The 24,708-nt window shown below is 44.0% G+C and overlaps 3 protein-coding genes across 3 annotated transcripts in view; all 3 read left to right on the top strand.

Moving 5' to 3' along the window:
• Nucleotides 1-453: 453 nt before the first annotated feature.
• LOC128724271 (dual specificity protein phosphatase 14-like) lies at nt 454-969 on the top strand (the record flags this gene model as incomplete). Its single annotated transcript, XM_053818011.1, has 1 exon — nt 454-969. A coding segment is annotated over one exon (516 nt), but the record flags the coding sequence as incomplete, so codon positions are not given.
• Nucleotides 970-4,442: 3,473 nt separating this feature from the next.
• Nucleotides 4,443-4,946, top strand: LOC128724270 (dual specificity protein phosphatase 14-like; the record flags this gene model as incomplete). Its single annotated transcript, XM_053818010.1, has 1 exon — nt 4,443-4,946. A coding segment is annotated over one exon (504 nt), but the record flags the coding sequence as incomplete, so codon positions are not given.
• Nucleotides 4,947-5,900: 954 nt separating this feature from the next.
• Nucleotides 5,901-24,708, top strand: part of LOC128724269 (centrosomal protein of 162 kDa-like) — a 29,375-nt gene continuing 10,567 nt past the window's right edge. Inside the window, exons 1-5 of the mRNA XM_053818008.1 lie at nt 5,901-6,078; nt 8,628-8,872; nt 9,683-9,963; nt 10,042-10,271; nt 10,319-10,490. Coding sequence (XP_053673983.1) covers nt 5,901-6,078; nt 8,628-8,872; nt 9,683-9,963; nt 10,042-10,271; nt 10,319-10,490 — 1,106 coding nt within the window. The remainder of the gene's footprint in view (nt 6,079-8,627; nt 8,873-9,682; nt 9,964-10,041; nt 10,272-10,318; nt 10,491-24,708) is intronic.

Raw genomic sequence — 24,708 nt, 5'->3', positions numbered from 1 at the left:
AGATCAAGCGCCTCCGCCACTATGCAGTTACTGTGGAGTTTCCATTACAGTCCAACATATCCTTGTGGACTGTCTAGGATTCTCAAGGCAACGTACCTCCTGCCTTCTTGACTCACAACTGCACAAAATATTATCTCCGGATATAAAAAGCGAAGCGAAATTACTCAAATTCCTACGGCTCACCAACCTAAAGCAGCAAATATAAACACCTCACAGCTGCAAAGCCAAATAACATCGGATCACACGGAACGTTAGAGGCGAATGTAGCCAAGCTGGCTCAGTCTCTTTAAAAATACACAAAAAAAATCATTTTGTGTCTGTTGCGAACGATATACGTTGCAATATTTTAAAATGTATTCAGATGTACGGAGATTTTCAAGGCTCCAAAAACTCCTTGATTATAGTGACAAAGACTTCGTGGAAATTATCCCACAGAAGGATGTATTTTCACAAATAGTCGAAAACCTCTACCTCTGCGGTGGAGGTGCCAATGTTGACGTGTTGCAAAAAAAGGGAATGACATTGATAATCAATGTTACAACCGAAGCCGAGTTAGACGATACTGAACTCCCTGCGGAAAACACACGGTATCTAAGGATCCCGGAATTAAATAGGCATGAGACAAATCTGGAACCCTACTTCCATAAAGTAGCCGACATGATCCATCAGGAACGCAAGGCCGGTGGCGCTGCTCTAGTTCATTGCGTAGCAGGAATGAGCCGTTCAGTGACATTGTGCCTGGCGTACCTGATGAAGTACGGCCAGCTAAGCCTAAGGGACGCGTACGATCGCGTCAAGACCGTGCGGGCTCAGGTTGAACCCAACGAGTCTTTTATGTTACAGTTGCTCGGGTTCCAACATAAATTGTTCGGCGATCGATCCACATTCATGGATCTGCCGAACTATTGCGGTTTGGACTATATTTTGATGGACATCCGGAATTCCCGCAAAAACATCGCGCGTCGCTAGATCGGCATTCTTAATTAAATGCTAGATCTGGGGATGGGGTTGGGTGGGTGGTGGGAATGTGGTTGGGTGGTTGGTGGGAATGGCTGGTGGGAATGACACCGACTGGCAATCCGACAGAGCAAGATGCGGGAAGGAACTATCATCGAGCTTGGCTCTGACAGGTCAATCTCTGTCGCAGGCCCCAAGGGACCCAACAACCTTGTGAGCCTCTTGTTGACCCTGATTAATCTACGGGGTAACAATCTAGAGGCAATCAAGTATGGCTTAGAAGGTAGAACTAAGACCACCTTTGAGGCTGTCATTTCAGCTTTGGACCTGAAGTCTTAGGTGATCACCCAAGGAAAGCCAAAGAGCTGAGAGACACTAACTCTGTCTCGGATTTCATTCATTCATTATCGATAGCGAGGAACAACCGATTTGACCGGAAGATCATTGACCTGCCTAATATTGGTGTGGAAGCCAGAGAGCTGAGACGGTGCTTTCAGCATCCAGTTTGTACCAGCACCCTAACTGCGGCGATAGTAGAGTAGATTCACCATCAAGTTCACAAGTGATCACGAAATAATGGAAAGTGAGTCCTTTGCCACAGTCTTTAGCCACTTCCCGTCCACGATCCCGTCAACTCCCTTTTTGGTTGATGGACAAAAGCATCCTGCAGAGCAGCCAAACCTACAGTCGGTGCCAAGGAGCGATGCTCCTTAGAACAGAAATTCGGAACGGAGACAGGTAAGTAAACTAGGTAGGCAGAATAATTGTTAGTGTAACTTTAGTACGTGCACACTAATGAACAAAGAAACAGGTTACGTGTGTATATGTTGTAACATATAAAGTTATTTTACAGATGCAAGTGGTTTTGGGAAAAACGTGGTTGCCAGATCGCTGAAAAATCCGTACGTTTACAGTCATTTTTCGAAAACACCCGAAACAGGGAATGATTTTGCTCTACATGTGGCGAAACGGAATTGGGGCTAAAACTGCAGCAAAAGAAGCAAAAGTGAACTCCCGCACAGTGTTGAAGCACTTCGGCGAAATTCGCATGCAGTTGCTGATGGAGATTAACAATGATTCACCGATTGGAGGACCTGGTCTGACAGTCGAGATAGACGAGACCAAAATCTCGACACGTAAGTACAACCGGGGCCGCATGAATGCCTTCCCCAATGAGTGGTTGGTGGAAGGCATTTGTCGGGAAACAAAGGAGATATTTCTATGGCTCGTAGAGCGCAGAAATACCGAAATTTTAACCGGCATAATCAACGAACATGTTCGTATCGGCTTCAAAATTGTAACCGATTGTTGGCGTGGTTACAATCATCTGAAACAGCACGGATACGGACATGTCGCTGTTAACCACTCAACTAACTTCGTGAATCCTTCTGATTCACTTATTCATACCCAAAATGTAGAAAAACTTTGGTGGTGGCTCAAAAATTCCTTCTCCTCCTCTGCTGGTACGCTACAGCAGAGCGATGACGCCGCCTTCGCCGTCCACCGTGGCGCGGAGAGAAGAAGCAGCTAGGCAACGGCGGAATGAGCGGCAACGAGCGTACCGCAGACAGCTGCAGGCTCGTCGGTTGGCACACGGGTCCCCAGCATCGCTGACGGCATGCCAACAAGCGGCGGCTAGCGCAGCGGAATTCACCGGGCGCTGATAATGGCGTCTGGTGAAGGCAAAGAAAGAAAGAAGAGAACGCTCTGAAAAGAAACTTAATGGAAAAAAAGAGAGTGCGCCGGAGCATTGAGCCCCTTTCGAATTTATTTTGTGATGACTTGCGTTTTTCAAATAGAATTTACCTTGAAGCAATAATTACTCGCGGGGAACGAGCTTCTTGGATAGTGAAGGATTTATTTATATGTTATATGTTAATAAACCCGATTATATTACAAAAAAAGAGCAGAGGCTCGCGCCCACCGCGGTCCGCGAGCTGAGTGTAGGAGCACCGGATAAGGTCTCCTCCAAGGTGTTTATGGTGTCCTTCTCGAAGGGCACCACAACGCTTGAACAAGAGCGTGGGATCACGCACTTGAACTATACCCGTGTCTGGCAAAAGAAATACTCCCCCAGAAGAGGCGATTGCAGTTAAATTCGCTTCAGGAGCATTTGTCACCAGCCTCAACAAATCTATTTTATGTGAGAGTGGACTCCTGCCGATTCAACATCTGGTCACCAAAAGACTAGTAGCCGCGGCCTGCCGAATAAGAGAAAAAGGCGAAGCTGGAAACACAATCGTAAACAGAGCCAACAAAGGTCTTGAAAAACTCACCCAAAAACAACTTCCTGACATATCAAAACTCATCCGCAACACCTCCCGTCCATGGGACCTACCGCCGATCCAAATAAACTGGCATTTCAGAGACAGTTTCAACAAACAACAACGAAAGATTGAAACCAACACTCTCTTCACTGAAATGCGACAAACATACTACAAACACCACCACCACATTTACACAGATGGTTCTAGCCACAACAACACAGCGGGCTGTGGAATTTATTCCAAATACGACAAAATCTCCATCAAACTGCCAGAACATACATCATCAATAGCCATCATCATTGCAATAGAAGACTGCCTACGTTCCGACAAACCATCTGTCATATTCACAGATAGTGCCAGCGTACTCTCTGCTTTAGAACACGGCAACTCCAGAGACGCTAACATCCAAAAGCTCGAACAACTTGCACAGGAATCCACAGTATCCTTATGTTGGATTCCCAGCCATGCAAACATTCGAGGGAACGATAAAGCAGACCTTTTAGCCACTAAAGGTAGAAATAAAACCCATATAAACCACGACCCAATAACCCGGAAAGATATTCAAATTTCAACCAATCAAGCAATAGCCAAAAGCTGGGAATCCACCTGGTTCAACCTACAACAACCACTACTAAGAATAATCAAAACTACAACAGCACCCTGGCCTGATTATCCTAACAGCAATGACCAAAAAACTCTGTCCCGCCTTCGCATCGGCCACACACGGCTTACTCACACACATATACTAGATCAAGCGCCTCCGCCACTATGCAGTTACTGTGGAGTTTCCATTACAGTCCAACATATCCTTGTGGACTGTCTAGGATTCTCAAGGCAACGTCGTACCTCCTGCCTTCTTGACTCACAACTGCACAAAATATTATCTCCGGATATAAAAAGCGAAGCGAAATTACTCAAATTCCTACGGCTCACCAACCTAAAGCAGCAAATATAAACACCTCACAGCTGCAAAGCCAAATAACATCGGATCACACGGAACGTTAGAGGCGAATGTAGCCAAGCTGGCTCAAAGTCTCTTTAAAAATACACAAAAAAAATTCATTTTATGTCTGTTGCGAACGATATACGTTGCAATATTTTAAAATGTATTCAGATGTACGGAGATTTTCAAGGCTCCAAAAACTCCTTGATTATAGTGACAAAGACTTCGTGGAAATTATCCCACAGAAGGATGTATTTTCACAAATAGTCGAAAACCTCTACCTCTGCGGTGGAGGTGCCAATGTTGACGTGTTGCAAAAAAAGGGAATAACATTGATAATCAATGTTACAACCGAAGCCGAGTTAGACGATACTGAACTCCCTGCGGAAAACACACGGTATCTAAGGATCCCGGAACTAAATAGGCATGAGACAAATCTGGAACCCTACTTCCATAAAGTAGCCGACATGATCCATCAGGAACGCAAGGCCGGTGGCGCTGCTCTAGTTCATTGCGTAGCAGGAATGAGCCGTTCAGTGACATTGTGCCTGGCGTACCTGATGAAGTACGGCCAGCTAAGCCTAAGGGACGCGTACGATCGCGTCAAGACCGTGCGGGCTCAGGTTGAACCCAACGAGTCTTTTATGTTACAGTTGCTCGGGTTCCAACATAAATTGTTCGGCGATCGATCCACATTCATGGATCTGCCGAACTATTGCGGTTTGGACTATATTTTGATGGACATCCGGAATTCCCGCAAAAACATCGCGCGTCGCTAGATCGGCATTCTTAATTAAATACTAGATCTGGGGATGGGGTTGGGTGGGTGGTGGGAATGTGGGGATGTGGTTGGGTGGTTGGTGGGAATGGCTGGTGGGAATGACACCGACTGGCAATCCGACAGAGCAAGATGCGGGAAGGAACTATCATCGAGCTTGGCTCTGACAGGTCAATCTCTGTCGCAGGCCCCAAGGGACCCAACAACCTTGTGAGCCTCTTGTTGACCCTGATTAATCTACGGGGTAACAATCTAGAGGCAATCAAGTATGGCTTAGAAGGTCGAACTAAGACCACCTTTGAGGCTGTCATTTCAGCTTTGGACCTGAAGTCTTAGGTGATCACCCAGGGAAAGCCAAAGAGCTGAGAGACACTAACTCTGTCTCGGATTTCATTCATTCATTATCGATAGCGAGGAACAACCGATTTGACCGGAAGATCATTGACCTGTCTAATATTGGTGTGGAAGACAGAGAGCTGAGACGGTGCTTTCAGCATCCAGTTTGTACCAGCACCCTAACTGCGGCGATAGTAGAGTAGATTCACCATCAAGTTCACAAGTGATCACGAAATAATGGAAAGTGAGTCCTTTGCCACAGTCTTTAGCCACTTCCCGTCCACGATCCCGTCAACTCCCTTTTTGGTTGATGGACAAAAGCATCCTGCAGAGCAGCCAAACCTACAGTCGGTGCCAAGGAGCGATGCTCCTTAGAACAGAAATTCGGAACGGAGACAGGTAAGTAAACTAGGTAGGCAGAATAATTGTTAGTGTAACTTTAGTACGTGCACACTAATGAACAAAGAAACAGGTTACGTGTGTATATGTTGTAACATATAAAGTTATTTTACAGATGCAAGTGGTTTTGGGAAAAACGTGGTTGCCAGATCGCTGAAAAATCCGTACGTTTACAGTCATTTTTCGAAAACACCCGAAACAGGGAATGATTTTGCTCTACATGTGGCGAAACGGAATTGGGGCTAAAACTGCAGCAAAAGAAGCAAAAGTGAACTCCCGCACAGTGTTGAAGCACTTCGGCGAAATTCGCATGCAGTTGCTGATGGAGATTAACAATGATTCACCGATTGGAGGACCTGGTCTGACAGTCGAGATAGACGAGACCAAAATCTCGACACGTAAGTACAACCGGGGCCGCATGAATGCCTTCCCCAATGAGTGGTTGGTGGAAGGCATTTGTCGGGAAACAAAGGAGATATTTCTATGGCTCGTAGAGCGCAGAAATACCGAAATTTTAACCGGCATAATCAACGAACATGTTCGTATCGGCTTCAAAATTGTAACCGATTGTTGGCGTGGTTACAATCATCTGAAACAGCACGGATACGGACATGTCGCTGTTAACCACTCAACTAACTTCGTGAATCCTTCTGATTCACTTATTCATACCCAAAATGTAGAAAAACTTTGGTGGTGGCTCAAAAATTCCTTCTCCTCCTCTGCTGGTACGCTACAGCAGAGCGATGACGCCGCCTTCGCCGTCCACCGTGGCGCGGAGAGAAGAAGCAGCTAGGCAACGGCGGAATGAGCGGCAACGAGCGTACCGCAGACAGCTGCAGGCTCGTCGGTTGGCACACGGGTCCCCAGCATCGCTGACGGCATGCCAACAAGCGGCGGCTAGCGCAGCGGAATTCACCGGGCGCTGATAATGGCGTCTGGTGAAGGCAAAGAAAGAAAGAAGAGAACGCTCTGAAAAGAAACTTAATGGAAAAAAAAGAGAGTGCGCCGGAGCATTGAGCCCCTTTCGAATTTATTTTGTGATGACTTGCGTTTTTCAAATAGAATTTACCTTGAAGCAATAATTACTCGCGGGGAACGAGCTTCTTGGATAGTGAAGGATTTATTTATATGTTATATGTTAATAAACTGATTATATTACAAAAAAAAGAGCAGAGGCTCGCGCCCACCGCGGTCCGCGAGCTGAGTGTAGGCGCACCGGATAAGGTCTCCTCCAAGGTGTTTATGGTGTCCTTCTCGAAGGGCACCACAACGCTTGAACAAGAGCGTGGGATCACGCACTTGAACTATACCCGTGTCTGGCAAAAGAAATACTCCCCCAGAAGAGGCGATTGCAGTTAAATTCGCTTCAGGAGCATTTGTCACCAGCCTCAACAAATCTATTTTATGTGAGAGTGGACTCCTGCCGATTCAACATCTGGTCACCAAAAGACTAGTAGCCGCGGCCTGCCGAATAAGAGAAAAAGGCGAAGCTGGAAACACAATCGTAAACAGAGCCAACAAAGGTCTTGAAAAACTCACCCAAAAACAACTTCCTGACATATCAAAACTCATCCGCAACACCTCCCGTCCATGGGACCTACCGCCGATCCAAATAAACTGGCATTTCAGAGACAGTTTCAACAAACAACAACGAAAGATTGAAACCAACACTCTCTTCACTGAAATGCGACAAACATACTACAAACACCACCACCACATTTACACAGATGGTTCTAGCCACAACAACACAGCGGGCTGTGGAATTTATTCCAAATACGACAAAATCTCCATCAAACTGCCAGAACATACATCATCCTTTTCTGCCGAAGCAATAGCCATCATCATTGCAATAGAAGACTGCCTACGTTCCGACAAACCATCTGTCATATTTACTGATAGTGCCAGCGTACTCTCTGCTTTAGAACACGGAAACTCCAGAGACGCTAACATCCAAAAGCTCGAACAACTTGCACAGGAATCCACAGTATCCTTATGTTGGATTCCCAGCCATGCAAACATTCGAGGGAACGAAAAAGCAGACCTCTTAGCCACTAAAGGCAGAAATAAAACCCTTACAAACCACGACCCAATAACCAGGAAAGATATACAGAACTCAACCAATCAAGCAATAGCCAAAAGCTGGGAATAAACCTGGTCCAACCTACAACAACCACTATTAAGAAAAATAAAAACAACTACAACACCCTGGCCTGATACTAATAACAGCAATGATCAAAAAACTCTGTCCCGCCTACGCATCGGCCATACACGGCTTACACACACACACATATTAGATCGAGCGCCTCCGCCACTATGCAGTTACTGTGGAGTTTCTATTACAGTCCAACATATTCTTGTGGACTGTCTAGGATTCTCAAGGCAACGTACCTCCTGCCTTCTTGACCCACAACTGCACAAAATATTATATCCGGATATAAAAAGCGAAGCGAAATTACTCAAATTCCTACGGCTCACCAATCTAAAGCAGCAAATATAACCACCTCACAGCTGCAAAGCCAAACAACATCGGAATATACGGAACTTTAGAGGCGAATGTAGCCACGCCGGCTCAAAGTCTCTATAAAAATACACAAATAAAAAGTATCGGTTGTAATTGAGTTAAGGCAGTTTCAGTGTCAGAAAAGTTAAGAAAAACAAGAAAAGTTAAAAGTTATTTTGATAATTGGTCGGAGTTAACGGAAGAGCATCCATCCAATACAGGCAATCCCTTGCGGCCCGTACCGGACTTTCCGCCCCGGCGTCCCGTACCAGACTTTCCGCACTGGCGACCGGAAATTCCGGTTCCAGAACCAATTATTTTATTCGAAGGAAGGATGAGGAATCGGCTTCCTCCACTGCAGACCATCAACCTACAGCTTGTAAAACGTCCATCGTCCCCGACTGGCCGTTGAACCGACATACAAATACGGGCGACAGAAAGAATAAGAGCAGCAGCGCCGCCAGAAGGAGCAGGAGCGCTGCCAGGAGGAGGAGCGCCGCCATAAGGAACTCGCCGCAGAGAAGCGACAGACGAGGAAATCAGAATGGAGCCACAAAGACGAAGACGAGACCGAGGAATTGGCCAAAGCCGTGTCCAAGGACGAGGACGTGTCCAACGACCAGGACGTGACGAACGACGAGGACGAGGCCGAGGCCGAGGACTACAAGCCTGAAAAAAGCCAGCGTGGCGTGGTAACAAAGACAAAAATAAATAGTTAGAAAAAAACGCATTTGTGTCCATCATTTTCCGTCCATGGGTAGTTCTTGGAAGAAAGAAAAGGAAGAAGAGGTTGTAAGCATAAAGGGTGATGCTGTTCGTCTGAAGAATGATGGAACCACAACAGCATCATTCGCCATCATCATAATTAATAGTTGGCGCCGAGCGAAACCTTTGATTTTGCCGATTCCTTTCGAGTTGATTTTTTTTTTCAAATTTTATCATGACGGCCAAATCGCGTCGACGGCCATATTGGGTCGGTGATCAATTTTTCGTATAAGTTTGGCACTGTGCACTGTGCCCCACGGGTGCCAATGTGTGCTGCGGGTGCCCAGGATCGCACCTCTATAAGCATATACCTCTATAGCCTACGTGCCGTACAGGCGTATTATCTTACACACACTCTCTCAATGGCCCCGTCCAGTTGAATATTTGTTAGTAGGGCTAGCAGGACGCCACTAACATCGCACCCTTTTGTAATTTTTAGGTTAGGTGAACAGGCAATATATTAAAAAGGTGTTTTTCATGTTTAATACTAACAAATAAAACAAATGAAATTGTTTGAAACATCACACTGAGGTACATCGTGTTTTTTGCTATGGTAGAATGTTTTTCTTCCCAAGAAAACTAACCATCAATCGTATTTCAAAACTGAGAAGGCTGTGGAAACCGCGTACCTTGCGTTACGTTAATATGCCTTTTAGTTTTATTTATCCCAGCAGGCAACGGAAACCAACACTTGGTGTTATTGACCGACCAACCCAACCGGACGTCGGATCAAACAGGAAGTCCCGAGGAGACAGACTTTCGACAAATCCACGCAACCATCGCCGACACACGAAAAACCGGATCTATGGTCCAAAGATCGACTACTCGAGCTGAAGATCACCGTACTGGAGGACCGACTAAAGGACACCGAAGAGCACTATCAGAGCAAGCGGTTGCAATGCGATACGCTGTCCCAGGTGCACAGGACATTGCGCGATAGTTACACCACGCTGCAGGAGGAGAGCGAAATGATGCAATTTGATATACGCCACCTGACGAGGAGTGCCGACGTGCTAAGGTAGGTTTACGGTGATTGGGAGGGGGGGAGGGGTTTACAAGGACATCCAACTCACGGGCTCGTATTGCTTTTGCACAGATCCGAGCTGCAGTCGGCCCGGTGTGATCGGGATTCCGCCATCGAACTGCAGAAGCTCCTACAAACCGGGCTGGACGTATCCCACAAAGACCGCAAAAAGCTGCAGGATGGCAGCAAGAAGGACTTAAAAACTATACAAGACCTGCAGCGACAGTGCCGCGAGATGGAGCGAATTATGATGCGCAAAAATCCGGACTCCATATTGGCGCTGATAGGAAGGATGCGGTGTGGTTCCGTTTTTTATGTGCCGAGACTAAACCGAAGCCTTCCGTTGCAGTTGCCAGTAAATCACCGACGGGGACACCGACGGGAACCGATAGCACCTCGTCCACCTGCCGCGTGCTGGAACAACGCATCGCCCAGCTGGAAGCGGATGCCCGGAAACAGCACGCAAAAGCGCAAGGTATACTGCCCGACATGCAGGCCCGCTTTAACTCGGTGCAGGCGAAGTATGAAACGTACATCGCGCATCGCGTATCCAGCTTGAGAAGCGTTATTATAAATCATTAGAAATCGAACGCAGCATAAAGAGATGTGATTGTTTTCGACTCACTCCTAATTAAACGCTTATACCGCGTGCGAGCTCTTGAAAGCCGAGAAAGCTACCGTTGAGAATTTCAGAATTTATGTAATTGCATTCAGGCCTTACAGTTTGTGACTCATGGCATATCGACAGCGGAAGCTAGTTGTCGTAAAACTATGCTAAAGCAGTTCCCAGACTGCGTGACACAATGGTGCTTATTGAAGCTGGGCTACGTTTTTTTTTGTTTAAGACGCATAGAAATATGCTCGAAAGATGCGCATAAAATATGCCGCCAAAGGCGTGGGGTATGCTGTTATGAGCTAATTATTTATGTTCTCTAAAAGTCACCACAACGGCAAGGTACAGTTTTATAGTTTTTTTTCTCCGTGCAGCCTCTCCAAAGTCAAACGGCTCTATTCGGAGGATACTCTCCGTCAGCCAGCTCCAAAAGAAGCGAAAAGAAATGCACAAAATATGATCTCGAGCTGATGCGACGCTTTGTGTTGCGCCCCAAATCAAAAGGGATGACCGAACGCAGGAAACGATGAGGGAAAAAGAACGACCCCAAAACGATGGGGATGAAGCACGTCCAAAAGAATGCGGAAAAGAAATGAACAATGGCGATGAAGAACGACGCTTAGCCTCGTTCGAAGGGTAGCGCTTGAAGGATGCTTGCCGCCCTTTGTTGAATAAATTTTTTAATCAAGAAACTAATGTAATACAACACCGTCATGGTACCCCCCCTCAGCGGCCATTCTCGGGTGGTTGTTCCGAGAATACGTCGAAGGATGTGAGACTTCAGCCAATCTGCCACTCGCAACCCAACGCATCCCCTTAGCAACCCCTCGAAACCCGGCTGCACCCAACCACACCTCACCGGGAAGGGTTTCATTTCGCTGATTACGCTTTGCGACGTTCGTTCATCCGACCCTTGGGAAGGGATCGAAAGGCACCATTCGCTATATTCGATACCGGATGCGATATCTACGGCGCAGGCTCGAGAGTAGTGTGGGGTTGGGGTGGGTTTCTGGGCGTGCCTGTGCCTGTGCCGGTCCGTGACATTTTCGCATCACCCCTTTCCCACCGCTCGAATCATGCCATTTAGAACAGCACGGCTTAGAAAATCCCCAAAAAGGGAACAACAAACAGCAAAGCGACGATGCAAATGGCGTGCTTTGGTGGCTTTTGGGCTCGCTATGGCTGGCTGCACAATTTACCACAACTTGAACCACCCCACCACTCGGGAAGAACCACTCGATGAAAGCAAACACCGAAAAGGCGAAAAGCTCACCCACACGATCGCCTCGGATGCCTTTGGGGCGTTGTTGGAAAATGTATGCATGTAAAATTTAAATTATTGGGCTTGTAAAAAAATGCCTGTTATGATTTATATGGCCCTCAATAAGATGCAATTAGGATGCACAAGCTGATGCAAACTGCAGACGCAACGCACTCTTGCTCCTGGGGCGCTTTCTCTTCCCTATCGCTCACTCACACTCTTTCCCTCTATTGGTGGGGACATGCAAAAAAACAAAAAAAGTGTGTAAAAAACCCGTCGAACCCGGACCGCGTGCAAATGCAAATACAGTCAAATTTTGTATACAATTAAAATACTAAGTCATAGAAGCAGTCGCAACCCAACCCATTACGGGAAATCTTGTTGTATCACTAGCATCCAGTTATCTCGCTCGGGAAGCTAAGACTGATCCTGAGAAGATTAAAAAGGTACTTGAACACGTGAGCGATGACTCACAAAACCCAATTTTTAAAGTAGGAGATTTTATCGCATACGGGATATGATAGGGGTTGCAATGCAACATACCAGTACTCATCAGGGACCTTCGCGACTCATTTAGTTTGACAATTCTTTTCTTTTTAATTCTTTTGAAGCAACTAAGGTAACTACGCCTATGGCACGATAAAGCGCAATCGATCGCAATAGGTATTTTTGTACGTACTCTTTAGACTTGAACATCAAGCGGAAAGTTATTCAAGACCCTCTCGGCAGCGATCAACCGAAATTTCGATTAAAAGAAGTGATCGTCTAGCCAATGTACCTCCTATAGTGACTGAGCAAAGAACATCGACTATATGAAGTACAGCGCGTTAAACACCACTGAATTGAATTAGAATAACAAAACCTAAACTATTTACTTCATACAGAGCAGTCGAGTGTATATAAAGAACTACAAAACTATCTAGAGGTCAATTATTTCCTTATGATATTCTGAATGTTAGTGGCCAAATTAAATCTTTCGATGAGTGTGATTTTTTGTAACTAGATTGAAAAATTTCTCTGACGCCTATAACTTCAAATCCCGCCAATCTCTAAGAGACAGTTACGTGGGTCTATCAACTAACAAGGGACAGAAAGGTGACATTTTTTAACGTCGCAATTACCGTACAATTATTGAAGGTGACGCCAATAACCAAACCTTGTTTGGAAACATTCTAAAAGAGACTGAACATTTGGACCAAATAAACCATATATTATTGTATTCTTACGAGCTCATTCAAGCGAAACATAGAGGAAACCAAAACAATCAAACTGATTTGAAACAGTATTTTAAAGGATGTAAGCTACTATCTTGCAACACACAATATAAAACTAGCAAAATCACAAGTTTGCATTCGTTTACCATCAAATCAATCGATTTACCCTTAAGACTGGTGTTCACTTCACTCACACTGGTGTTCATCAGTCAACAATACTTATCATATCGCAAATGATGATAGCTTGATTAGTATTTTCGACTTCATTTCATTTATTTTGCACGCGGATAATATTGAATCGCTTATACTTGAACGAATTAAGCTACAGCATTTTAAATACATTACTTGTTGCTAGCGCAACGGATAGGTTCGAAATAATGTATGGCATTGTCATGGTTTGTCGAAAGAGAAAAAAATGACATAAAATAAAAACCAATTCAGAGCGGCTCGACAGAGGAAACCATTGATAAGGCCAAGAAAAAGGGAATTCTAAAACAGAAAAAAGATAATAAAAGCCAGACCGCGACGTGGGAAAGCGACTGCGTGAGATGCATAAAATCAACAAGCGCGCGGATAAGTGGCTACGGCGCAATGGGCGCGTACAAGGCGTAATGGGAATGCATAATAGCAGATGTCGTTATCCTAAACAAAGATAGATACATCGAGCAACGCTTAGGACCCACGTCTTAAGCTCGCATACAGCGACAAATTCCCAATACGATACCAACACATACTATTGCAAATACTAGTATATAAGCCAGAATTTCACTTTAAATAAATCAGTGTCGATCTAGAGCTCGAAAAGAAAGGACTTGTTTTTTACTTTAAAGGAAAGAACGGAACTCTCCCCTCGGCTAAGACGGCACTCATCAGGGTACTCTACCCAAAAACTATCCGAAAGTTCTGCTGAATTCGGAAACCCCCTTCTGCGGCATAGGCTCTCCAAAAGGCGAGGAGCAACTAGCGGGAAGGTAATAGGGATCCAGTGAATTCTGCAGACAATTGATCTAGGGCAGAGAGACCCCCCCTAAAATTGCTACGACCTGAGGGCAGCTTTGAACAGCTGGGCCATACCTTCGCGTGACCCGTTCGGATGCCCCGCTCGTAACATTGGTGGCTCCAGAGAGGAGACTCTCTATCAGTAAAATATTTCATAATCCAACAAGATTGCTGAGAACATCTCTGCAAATCTCATATAGATCAAGAAATTTGATCTATTTCTCCTAAAGGTGAAGCTTTGTGATAGGACAGATAACTGCAAGAAGAAAGATCTTGTCCAATAGGTATATACCTTCAGTTTTCAACAAGAAATCTGTCACGCTTGCAAGCCATTTCAAGGAAAGACGGGCGCATCTTGGGTATAGGAAAGACGAAAGAAATCTTATCCTATTAGGAAAATCCTACTCTTAAATAAAAGTGAGGCTCAAGTCGTAACCAAATTGATAACCATAAAAATGGCATCAAAAGGATTAAAATACTTTACCGATAACAAGTATGGCGCTTGCCGACTGTGCGACAGGCCAGACGAAGCAGAAAAGATAATGGTGCAATGTGACGAATGTGACAGATGGTTCCATTTGTCCTGCGCCAAACTAAGCGTACTACCGGCAAAAGGTGAAGAATTCCTTTGCATAAAGTGCAAAGTCGATCGTTCAAAGATGTTACCACTTCCTGACGATCGTACTCAAGATCCCAGTGTAAAGGCTTTAGTCGAAGCACTAAAAATCAACAGCATGAGTGAAGGCACTCATATCAAGCGAACAACGCTAATGAATCTTCCGTATTTTGATGGAAAGGCAAGGGATTGGCCTAAATTCAAAAAGGCTTTCGAAGAAACAACAAATGAAGCTCAATTTAGTGATCTGGAAAACATGAATAGATTACAAAAATATCTAAAAGGAGACGCTGAGAAGTGTACACGGTCCCTATTTTTAGACCCTCAAAACATTCAAGCCATAATGAGGAGGTTAGAAGATCTCTTTGGACGCCCTGAGCTAATTTATCATGAATTATTGAAGGAGATCACAAGGATTCGCATGGACGATCACAAGGTTCCAGCACTATCTGACGCTCTTGAAAACCTTGTTATTAACATTCAAGTAATGAATAAGCCAGCATACTTATGCGATCACCGTTTAATCGATGAGCTCGTGGGTAAACTACTACAGGCAAAATGGATAGAACACAAAAAAGATATCGAGAATGTTGAAGCTATCACATTACTCCATCTATCTCAGTGGTTAGTGCCAATCGCGAGCACCATACGCCAAATGCCTAAGAACAACGACCGACCTCGACAGTCAGTCAATATACACGATCCCAGACCACAATATCGTGCAAATAAACCACAAAATGACCGAGTGAGAAATAGTTACTCTTCTATGACATGGAAGGGACCTATGAACAACAGATCATTTAAGCCGGTATATGAAAACACGACGAGACAATCAACGCCGTGGACTCCAAAATGCCCCTTATGCAAAGGTTCTCACACATTACCCTGCTGTGAACAATTCCAGCACCAAAACGTCGAAGAACGTCATGCGGTTGCAACCCGACTAAGCTTATGTCTCAATTGCTTGAAAGGCAGCGGTCACCGCACGCAGGATTGCAACGCAAAGAAATGTGACTATGAAAACTGCAATAGGAAACATCATCCAATGCTACATCGTACTAAACGAACAGAGGATGCAACGGTCAACTACCACAAAAGTGAGGGTAAAGTGTTTTACCAAATAGTTCCAGTAGTCCTTAGTAATGGGAAGAGGAATGAACAAACATATGCCTTCCTCGACACCGGTTCATCGCTAACACTTATCGAAGAATACATGGCCGATAAGCTGCAACTACGTGGACGAAAAGATCCGCTCACTATGACTTGGACGCAAGAGTTTTCCAAGCAAGAAGATTCCAGTAGACGTGTAGCATGCACGATACGAGGAAAAGAAGGGAAAGGCACCTACCATTTAAAAGGAATAAGAACAGTCAAAAATCTACAATTGCCTACCCAAACAATGGTTAAAACCGAGTTAAACATTAAATATCCTCATTTAAAATCAGTTCCAATAGACAATTTTGAAAACGCCCATCCAACAATATTGATTGGACTGAACAACAGCCACTTGATCATGCCCTTGTCGAGAATCTCAGCAAAACCAGAAGACCCAATTGCTATAAAGACAAAATTGGGCTGGATAATTTTTGGCGTAGATATGAAAGAGAACGAACGTCAACCAAGCCATGTTATGATCCACAAGAACGAGGAACTAATGAACGATATGATTAAACAGTACTTTACAACCGAAGACTTTGGAGTGAAAGTAACAAAGGCTCTGGTATCGCGAGACGAAGAGCGATCAAAAGAAATCCTAGACAAAACATTAACCAAGAAAGAGGGAAGGTACGAAGTGGGATTGTTGTGGAAATCGGATAATGTAGCATTCCCTGAAAGTTATAACAATGCGTTACGCCGCCTTGAAACACAGGAAAGGCAAATAAAAAAAACCCGCAACTTCAAGAGTGGCTGAAAGATACATTCAAAGAATACGAACGCAAAGGATATCTAAGGAAACTCACATGGGAAGAATCCATACTGGCAACACCCAAAACCTTCTACCTCCCGCACTTCGTTGTCATAAACAAAAACAAACCAAAACCGAAACCAAGGTTAGTCTTCGACGCGGCAGCAACAGTTAAGGGTGTTTCCTTAAACTCGGCATTATTATCGGGGCCAGACGAAATGGCACCTCTATTTGGAGTTCTTTTGCGTTTCCGAGAAGGTAGAATTTGCGTAACTGGTGACATAAAAGAAATGTTTCACCAGATACAAATTAAAAAAGAAGACCAAGACGCACAGCGTATCTTGTGGCGAAATTGTGAAGAAGGTACCAACCCAGAAGTTTACGTGATGCAAGTGATGACATTTGGAGCAACATGCTCACCAGCATGTGCACAAGCTGTAAAGAATCGGAACGCAGAAACACATGAAAAAACCCATCCACTAGCGCTGAAACCAATTATTCATCAACATTACGTCGATGATTATTTAGATAGTTTCTTCACGATGAAAGAGGCCATCGACACCGTAAAGCAGGTGATTGAGGTCCATTCACTTGGAGGGTTTCATATACGAAATTTCACCTCCAACAAAAAGGAGCTGCTGAACTCCATTCCAAAGGAAAGGCAGCAAGAACGAGAAACTACTGTTGTCATAAAAGAAAAAGATACAAACATCGAAAAGGTTTTGGGTGTTCATTGGAATACAGACACCGATAGATTTGGTTACCAAGTGAAATTGTTAGACACAGTAAAAGATAAAAAACCAACAAAAAGAGAGGTTTTAAGTTCTGTTATGAGTGTGTTTGATCCGCTAGGGCTCATTAGCTACCTAACAATTCACGGTAAAATTTTAATGCAAGCCATGCATACATTTACCGATGATTGGGACGCGGAAATTCCTAATAATCTCCAGAACAGATGGATCGACTGGATGAAGCTTGTGTCTAACGCTAAGGACTTAGCAATTCCTAGGCAAATCGTGGAATACGATTACGATCATCTAGAACTTCATACCTTCGTAGACGCATCGGAAGACGCCTTCGCGGCATGTGTATATGCCAGAAGCCGGTCAAGGACATGTTACGTCGTACGCTTGATAGCCGGGAAAGCACGTGTTGCACCAGTGAAAACGTTGTCTATTCCCCGATTAGAACTTCAAGCTGCTGTTCTAGGAGTTAGACTAACAGAGTCTATAAAAAAGGAACTGCGCCTTCCCATACAAAGTGTTACTTATTGGAGCGATTCACAGACTGTATTAGCGTGGATCAACAGCGAAAGAAGGAAATACCATCAGTTTGTTTCGCATCGAATAAGCGAAATTCTTGAGTCATCAAGCACGAACCAGTGGAGATATGTTCCCACAAAACAGAATCCCGCGGACATAGCCACTAAGTTAATCAGCGATGCTCGACCGTGGTTCAACGGGCCATCATTTCTCGAAGAGGATAAAGTACATTGGCCGAAAACGCCCACTAAATCACCAACCAACGAAGAACTCCGGATAGTTGCTGTTCATAGAGAACCGCAAAGAATACTTCTACCCAGAAGAAATGAAAAAATTAAACGAAACACACTACATCGAAGATCACCCAATTTTATTAAAAGATGAATCATGTGTTGTCCATAAGTTATTGGAAAATAATTTAACCACTTGCATGACCGAACCAACAAAACCAACATACACAAAAATATTTCATATGAAGGAAGCCAATTCCGTTTTGTATTATACGGACAATCTAAACAATCTTGTTTTTCGTTGCAACAATCGCACGATAAAACTTATCTACTACGCGGCTTTAATAGAGCTAGATACAGGATGTACACTGTACTCTAATGAAATTATAATAAGAGCAGAGATAGCTAAAGAAAATCTAGTGAAACACTATTTCATAAAACATGCCCACATAGAAAATGAATAGGAAAAGAATTCAGTAAATAATGAAGATCAAGGAACGACAATCATAATATCATTCGCAATTATTATACTTTTGATATTACTAATCACCACAGCAGTTTTGTTCTATTATTTCATATATAAAAAGAAAATTACAACAGCAAGAACAGTTCCTCCAGAAGAAGTTGAAATGAATAAAGTATCAATAAGAAAACATTTCAAACCTCGAGACAGGCGTAATTCAAAGGAATGAATTACGAGGGGGAGAATGTTGCTAGCGCAACGGATAGGTTCGAAATAATGTATGGCATTGTCATGGTTTGTCGAAAGAGAAAAAAATGACATAAAATAAAAACCAATTCAGAGCGGCTCGACAGAGGAAACCATTGATAAGGCCAAGAAAAAGGGAATTCTAAAACAGAAAAAAGATAATAAAAGCCAGACCGCGACGTGGGAAAGCGACTGCGTGAGATGCATAAAATCAACAAGCGCGCGGATAAGTGGCTACGGCGCAATGGGCGCGTACAAGGCGTAATGGGAATGCATAATAGCAGATGTCGTTATCCTAAACAAAGATAGATACATCGAGCAACGCTTAGGACCCACGTCTTAAGCTCGCATACAGCGACAAATTCCCAATACGATACCAACACATACTATTGCAAATACTAGTATATAAGCCAGAATTTCACTTTAAATAAATCAGTGTCGATCTAGAGCTCGAAAAGAAAGGACTTGTTTTTTACTTTAAAGGAAAGAACGGAACTCTCCCCTCGGCTAAGACGGCACTCATCAGGGTACTCTACCCAAAAACTATCCGAAAGTTCTGCTGAATTCGGAAACCCCCTTCTGCGGCATAGGCTCTCCAAAAGGCGAGGAGCAACTAGCGGGAAGGTAATAGGGATCCAGTGAATTCTGCAGACAATTGATCTAGGGCAGAGAGACCCCCCCTAAAATTGCTACGACCTGAGGGCAGCTTTGAACAGCTGGGCCATACCTTCGCGTGACCCGTTCGGATGCCCCGCTCGTAACATTACTAATTATCGATTTAATTTTTGTAGTTCGATTCTTAGGTGTCAACGCTTGTTCACCACACCTATGAAATAGAATAATAATTATCGAAATGTTGTATCACCAACTATATCTCATATTTCCAACTACTTACCCCTCGGACACATGTATGCGCATGCATCTTGCTCAATCGGATTAATTTGCTTTGAATCTTTCGAGATTCTGTTTTTACATTCCATTAAACGCAAAAAAAAATGTTTTTTTTTATATTGTTTGTTAGCTTGTTTCGATCGATTGTTTCATCTCATCAAATCGTCGAATTACGAAACATTATACATATAGAGCCAAACAATACTACTGCGAATAAGGAATAAGCCGAAAGAGCGCGAGATTTTAAGGACGTATTTTCAACCTGACCTGCAAGTGGGTATATCACATCTGATTACAATATGATAACATTAATACATTACAACTGTCTTACCTCATCTCACCAATTTGTTTGTTTCATACACTGTCCGGATTTCGGGCTTCGTTTTCAATATGACAATCAATGTCACTAGTAATGTGTTCAAAATGTTGTTCAGGAATGCATATTTAAGTTTTGTTACCAATTTTAAACAATCAACATTTTTCTAGCGATTTTCTCAAGTATTTTTTTCCTATATTTCTACCATCCGTGAGACAATTTATGAGCTTTAATTATATTTTAGAACGTATGTACTTAACATATTATATTATAACATGTAGTAATATTATAAGCCTCTTTAGATAGCATGAAGGGATAATGCTTCAATTCAATGGTAAACGTGACAAACGTTAGAAATATTGTGACTTTCACATTCCACTCAGAATTTTATTTAAATGTTTTTTTTTCCAATACTATAGATTTCTTGGCTTATTTTATTATGAGTAGTTACAAAATTGTAGATTACATCGCCGTGTGCGTATCAACATGTTCAACACACATCACATTCGAACAAGTTCGCCTTAAAATATGAGGATATTGACAGTAAACTATTCGATGGTACATATGCGCGTCTCCAGTTATTTGCTACGAACTTGATAGTAAATGTTGTCAAACTTGATTAGTAGTTCATTGCCATCCGGTAACCGCTACCATAATCTCATAAGCGGAAGCATTGTCACATTCTTATCCCGTTAATTGATCACTCATGCCATGTCCCTTGAAGTGATGTCCGGAGTGATGCCACTAAAACTGCGCTTAAAACAACGATCGCTTTGCCTGCCTCCTCACTCCCTCCAGAGTATTTACCTCACCGATAATGGAAAATTGCAAAACGTAGCTAGAGATAAAAGTACTATTACTAACTTCACATCACATGGATGACCTGTTGGAAAGAGCTCTTACATATCAACATCATATTTGATTGCGCAGTTATGGATCTTTCAAACGCTTTTGATAAAACTTTGAAACGAGCTATTTAAAACCAATTTGCACATGGGATTTCGGTGACCTTTTGTTTTACTTACTTAAAAGCTGTCTATCAAACCGTACTTTTAGGGTTGTCATTGATTGGTTTGTTTCCAAAAACTATGTTTTAGAAAATGGTGTCCCACAAGGTGCCTTCCCTTCCGCTACACTTTTCTTCTCAAATCACAACAATGGTCTCAATAGTCGGATTATAAAATATATCATGAAAAATCAAAAACTGTACACATTTGTAACCCACATACTCACCGACATATACCATCGTCTTTTTCTTTTAAACGATTTCCTCATCCTTATTGCCTGTTAAAATTCTTAGAATTATCCTGGACTAGAAATTCTCCTTCCTTCCCCATTCCAATCGAATGAAAAAAAAAAAACAGTTAGCCGGATTAATCTCTTTCGTATGCTTGCATCTATAAAACATAGAAATATCCGCATCATTCTTAACAAAATTATCGACTGATGGCTTTTACCAAAAACTGTATAAGGCATTGAAATTGTTTCTCGCCAAAGAGACATTCTAGAGAGCAAAATCAACCCCATCTATCATTCAGCTATTGAATATTCATTCGGAGCTTTCGTCACCAGCCCAAATAATTCTATTCTATGCAAAAGTCACGTGGTCGCCTACCACTCGCCCATAACACAACCTTTAAAACAATAGCGGCTACTTGCCGCTTATTAGAAAAAGGAATAACCTGCGATACTTTGACTAAAAGGGCAAATACAATCCTAAATGAGCTCTCTCTTCAACAGCTTCCACAAATCACAGGCTTACTCATACCCTCCCATGGAACTTAGCGAAGAAAAAACCGGAACAATATGAAAAAATTTCTGCTACCAGCCAGCTTTTCGTTGAATTTATAAAAACACAACAATACCATCTGCATCACCTCAATTTTATCGACTGCAGCACCTTTCAATTCTTCTGTTGGATGGGCTATCTACTCAAAAAATAAATTACAAAGAAACTTCCGATCAACACCTCTCCTTTCTCAGTCGAAACTAACACTTCATTAACAGCTACAAAAGACTGCTTTTGGACGGAAAAACAAAACATAATTTTCAATGATAGTATAAGCGCTCTGTTAATGGGTTAGGATCCGACGCCTCTAGAAGGCTACACAGGCTCTCCTTTCCAACTCCTATTCCGTCACGTCCCCGACGTGCAGAGCGGTAACATGTATCATCGTATATCTAAGCTTGGGTAAACGGGCTGGTTCCAACCCCTTGGGCGGATGGTGGCGCATGGCTAAACAGGAGGGGGGTGGGCAGCGCGGGTAACCGGGCTGTCTGAACGTCGGGGGGACAGCCAGACGCTAAACTTAACTGCTCCGAGGCCCTCCAGAGGTACTGGGGGCTCGAGCGCGGGGCCAGTCACCCTGCCTCGAGTAAACTTAGACTACGGAAAGCAATCAGGACATTCTGCGAACTGGACTCAACGGTAACCGACCCTTGCAACGCCCCCGGAAAATGATAATGGGCTCATGGAACGTACGCACTCTGCACAGAGCCGGAGCCTTGAAGCAACTAGATGACGCCCTAGCCACACTGAATATGGACCTTGTAGCACTACAAGAAATACGATGGCTAGGGAATGGTGTGCTAAGCAGACGTGGTGAAAAACGGTACCACTTGTACTACAGCTGCCACGACCGCCACCATATGCTCGGAACAGGTTTCGCCGTAGGTGCGCGGCTAAAATCCGAGGTCATCGACTTCAAGGCTGTAAATGATTGGCTATGCACCCTGCGCATTCTTCAACATTAGCCTCATAAACGTTCACGCCCCTACCGAAGATAAAGACGAAGAGGAGAAGGACCTTTTCTACGGCCGCCTCGCGAAAATCGTTGATAAGTGCCCTAAGCAGGACTTAAAAATCATCTTGGGGGACTTCAATGCAAAAGTCGGTAGGGAGCCAATGTATCGCCAATACATTGGTGATCACAGTCTACATGAGCACAGTAATGACAATGGTAATAGATTGGTCCAACTTGCAGCAGCAAGTAATCTGGTTGTGGGAAGTACCAAGTTTGCGCGTCGGGACATCCACAAGGCTACTTGGGTGTCCCCAGATGGAGCCACCTCCAACCAGATCGACCACGTGCTGATAAGCCGCCGAAGACAGTCGAGCCTGTTAAACGTCAGAACCTATAGAGGAGCCAACATCGATTCCGATCACTATCTGGTTGGCGTAGTGATACGTTGCAGAATCGCCCGTCCCCGTGACAAAGGGGATGAGGAAAAAAAGCAGGCCCGGCTCAACACGGACTCCCTAAAGGACGCTAAAGTCCAACAGGCATTCGAATCCGCTTTAGGTGAGTCTCTATTACCAGCAAATCCATACAACACTACGAGCGAACGGTGGAGCGCTCTAAAAACAAAGATATTGAACTGTGCAAAATCCACACTACCACCACGTCGGGGCAACACCAAATCTGGCTGGTTCGACGACGAATGTAGACTTGTGACGGAACGTAAGAACTGCGCATACCGAGCAATGCAGCAGCGGCATAGAACGCGGGCATGCGCAGAGAATTACATACGGCTCAGACGAGAAGAAAAAAGAGTACACCGCACCAAGAAACATCAGTGGGAAGAACAACGAGTGCAGGAGCTCCAAGGAATCAGAGTGCGATACGGCCCAGGAAAAAAGTTTTACCAAGAGATAGCAGGTCATCGAAAAACCTTTATACCTAAGGTGACCTGTTGTCGAAATAAGGATGGAAATCTGGTCAGCTACCAGCCAGAGGTCCTCTCGCGATGGGCTCAGTATTTTGATGAATTACTAAATGATCAGTTCAACGAACAGCTAGAGGCTCCACTAGCGGATGATATCATGCTACTGCCACCTAGCATCGACGAAACCCGAAAAGCAATCCGTCGGTTGAAGAATAATAAAGCACCCGGCACCGACGGAATATCAGCCGAACTGATCAAAAACGGAGGTGCAGCACTTGAACGCGAAATTCATCAAATAATTACTGAGGTGTGGGATAGCGAATCGATACCTTGTGATTGGAATCTTGGTATCATCTATCCCATATACAAGAAAGGAGACAGGCTACAGTGCAGCAATTACAGGGGTATTACGGTGTTGAATACCGCCTATAAGATCTTCTCCTTAGTCTTGCAAGAGAGACTTGTCCCATTCGTAGAAGAGATAGTGGGAAACTATCAGAGGGGATTCCGAAAAGGAAAATCAACCGCTGACCAGATCTTCACCATGCGGCAGATCTTGGAGAAGATGGCGGAGCAACAGCTCCAATCTTTCCATCTCTTCATAGACTTCAAAGCCGCATACGACAGCATAGCCAGGGTAAAACTTTACGACGCAATGAGTTCTTTTGGAATCCCGGCCAAGCTTACCAGGCTTGTTAAAATGACCATGACCAACGTCACATGCCAGGTGATGGTGGATGGAAAACTCTCAAGGCCCTTTGCTACCACCAAGGGTCTGCGCCAGGGCGATGGGCTTGCCTGTCTCCTTTTCAATCTGGCGCTAGAGAGGGCCATCCGAGACTCAGGAGTGGAAACCTCGGGGACCATCTTCTACAAGTCAATCCAGATTCTGGCATACGCTGATGACATAGACATCATTGGTTTGCGGCTCTCCTATGTAGCAGAGGCTTACAAACGGATTGAGCAGGCGGCTGAGAACCTCGGTTTGGAGATTAACGAGGCAAAAACCAAAATGATGGTGGCACCGTCAGCGGCCCTGCTAACAAATACTAATGC

This window comes from Anopheles nili, chromosome 3 (assembly GCF_943737925.1).
Source record: "Anopheles nili chromosome 3, idAnoNiliSN_F5_01, whole genome shotgun sequence".
NCBI classification, from domain to species: domain Eukaryota; kingdom Metazoa; phylum Arthropoda; class Insecta; order Diptera; family Culicidae; genus Anopheles; species Anopheles nili.
Note: the sequence above shows the minus strand (reverse complement) of the source record. Positions and strands in the feature narration are given on the sequence as shown.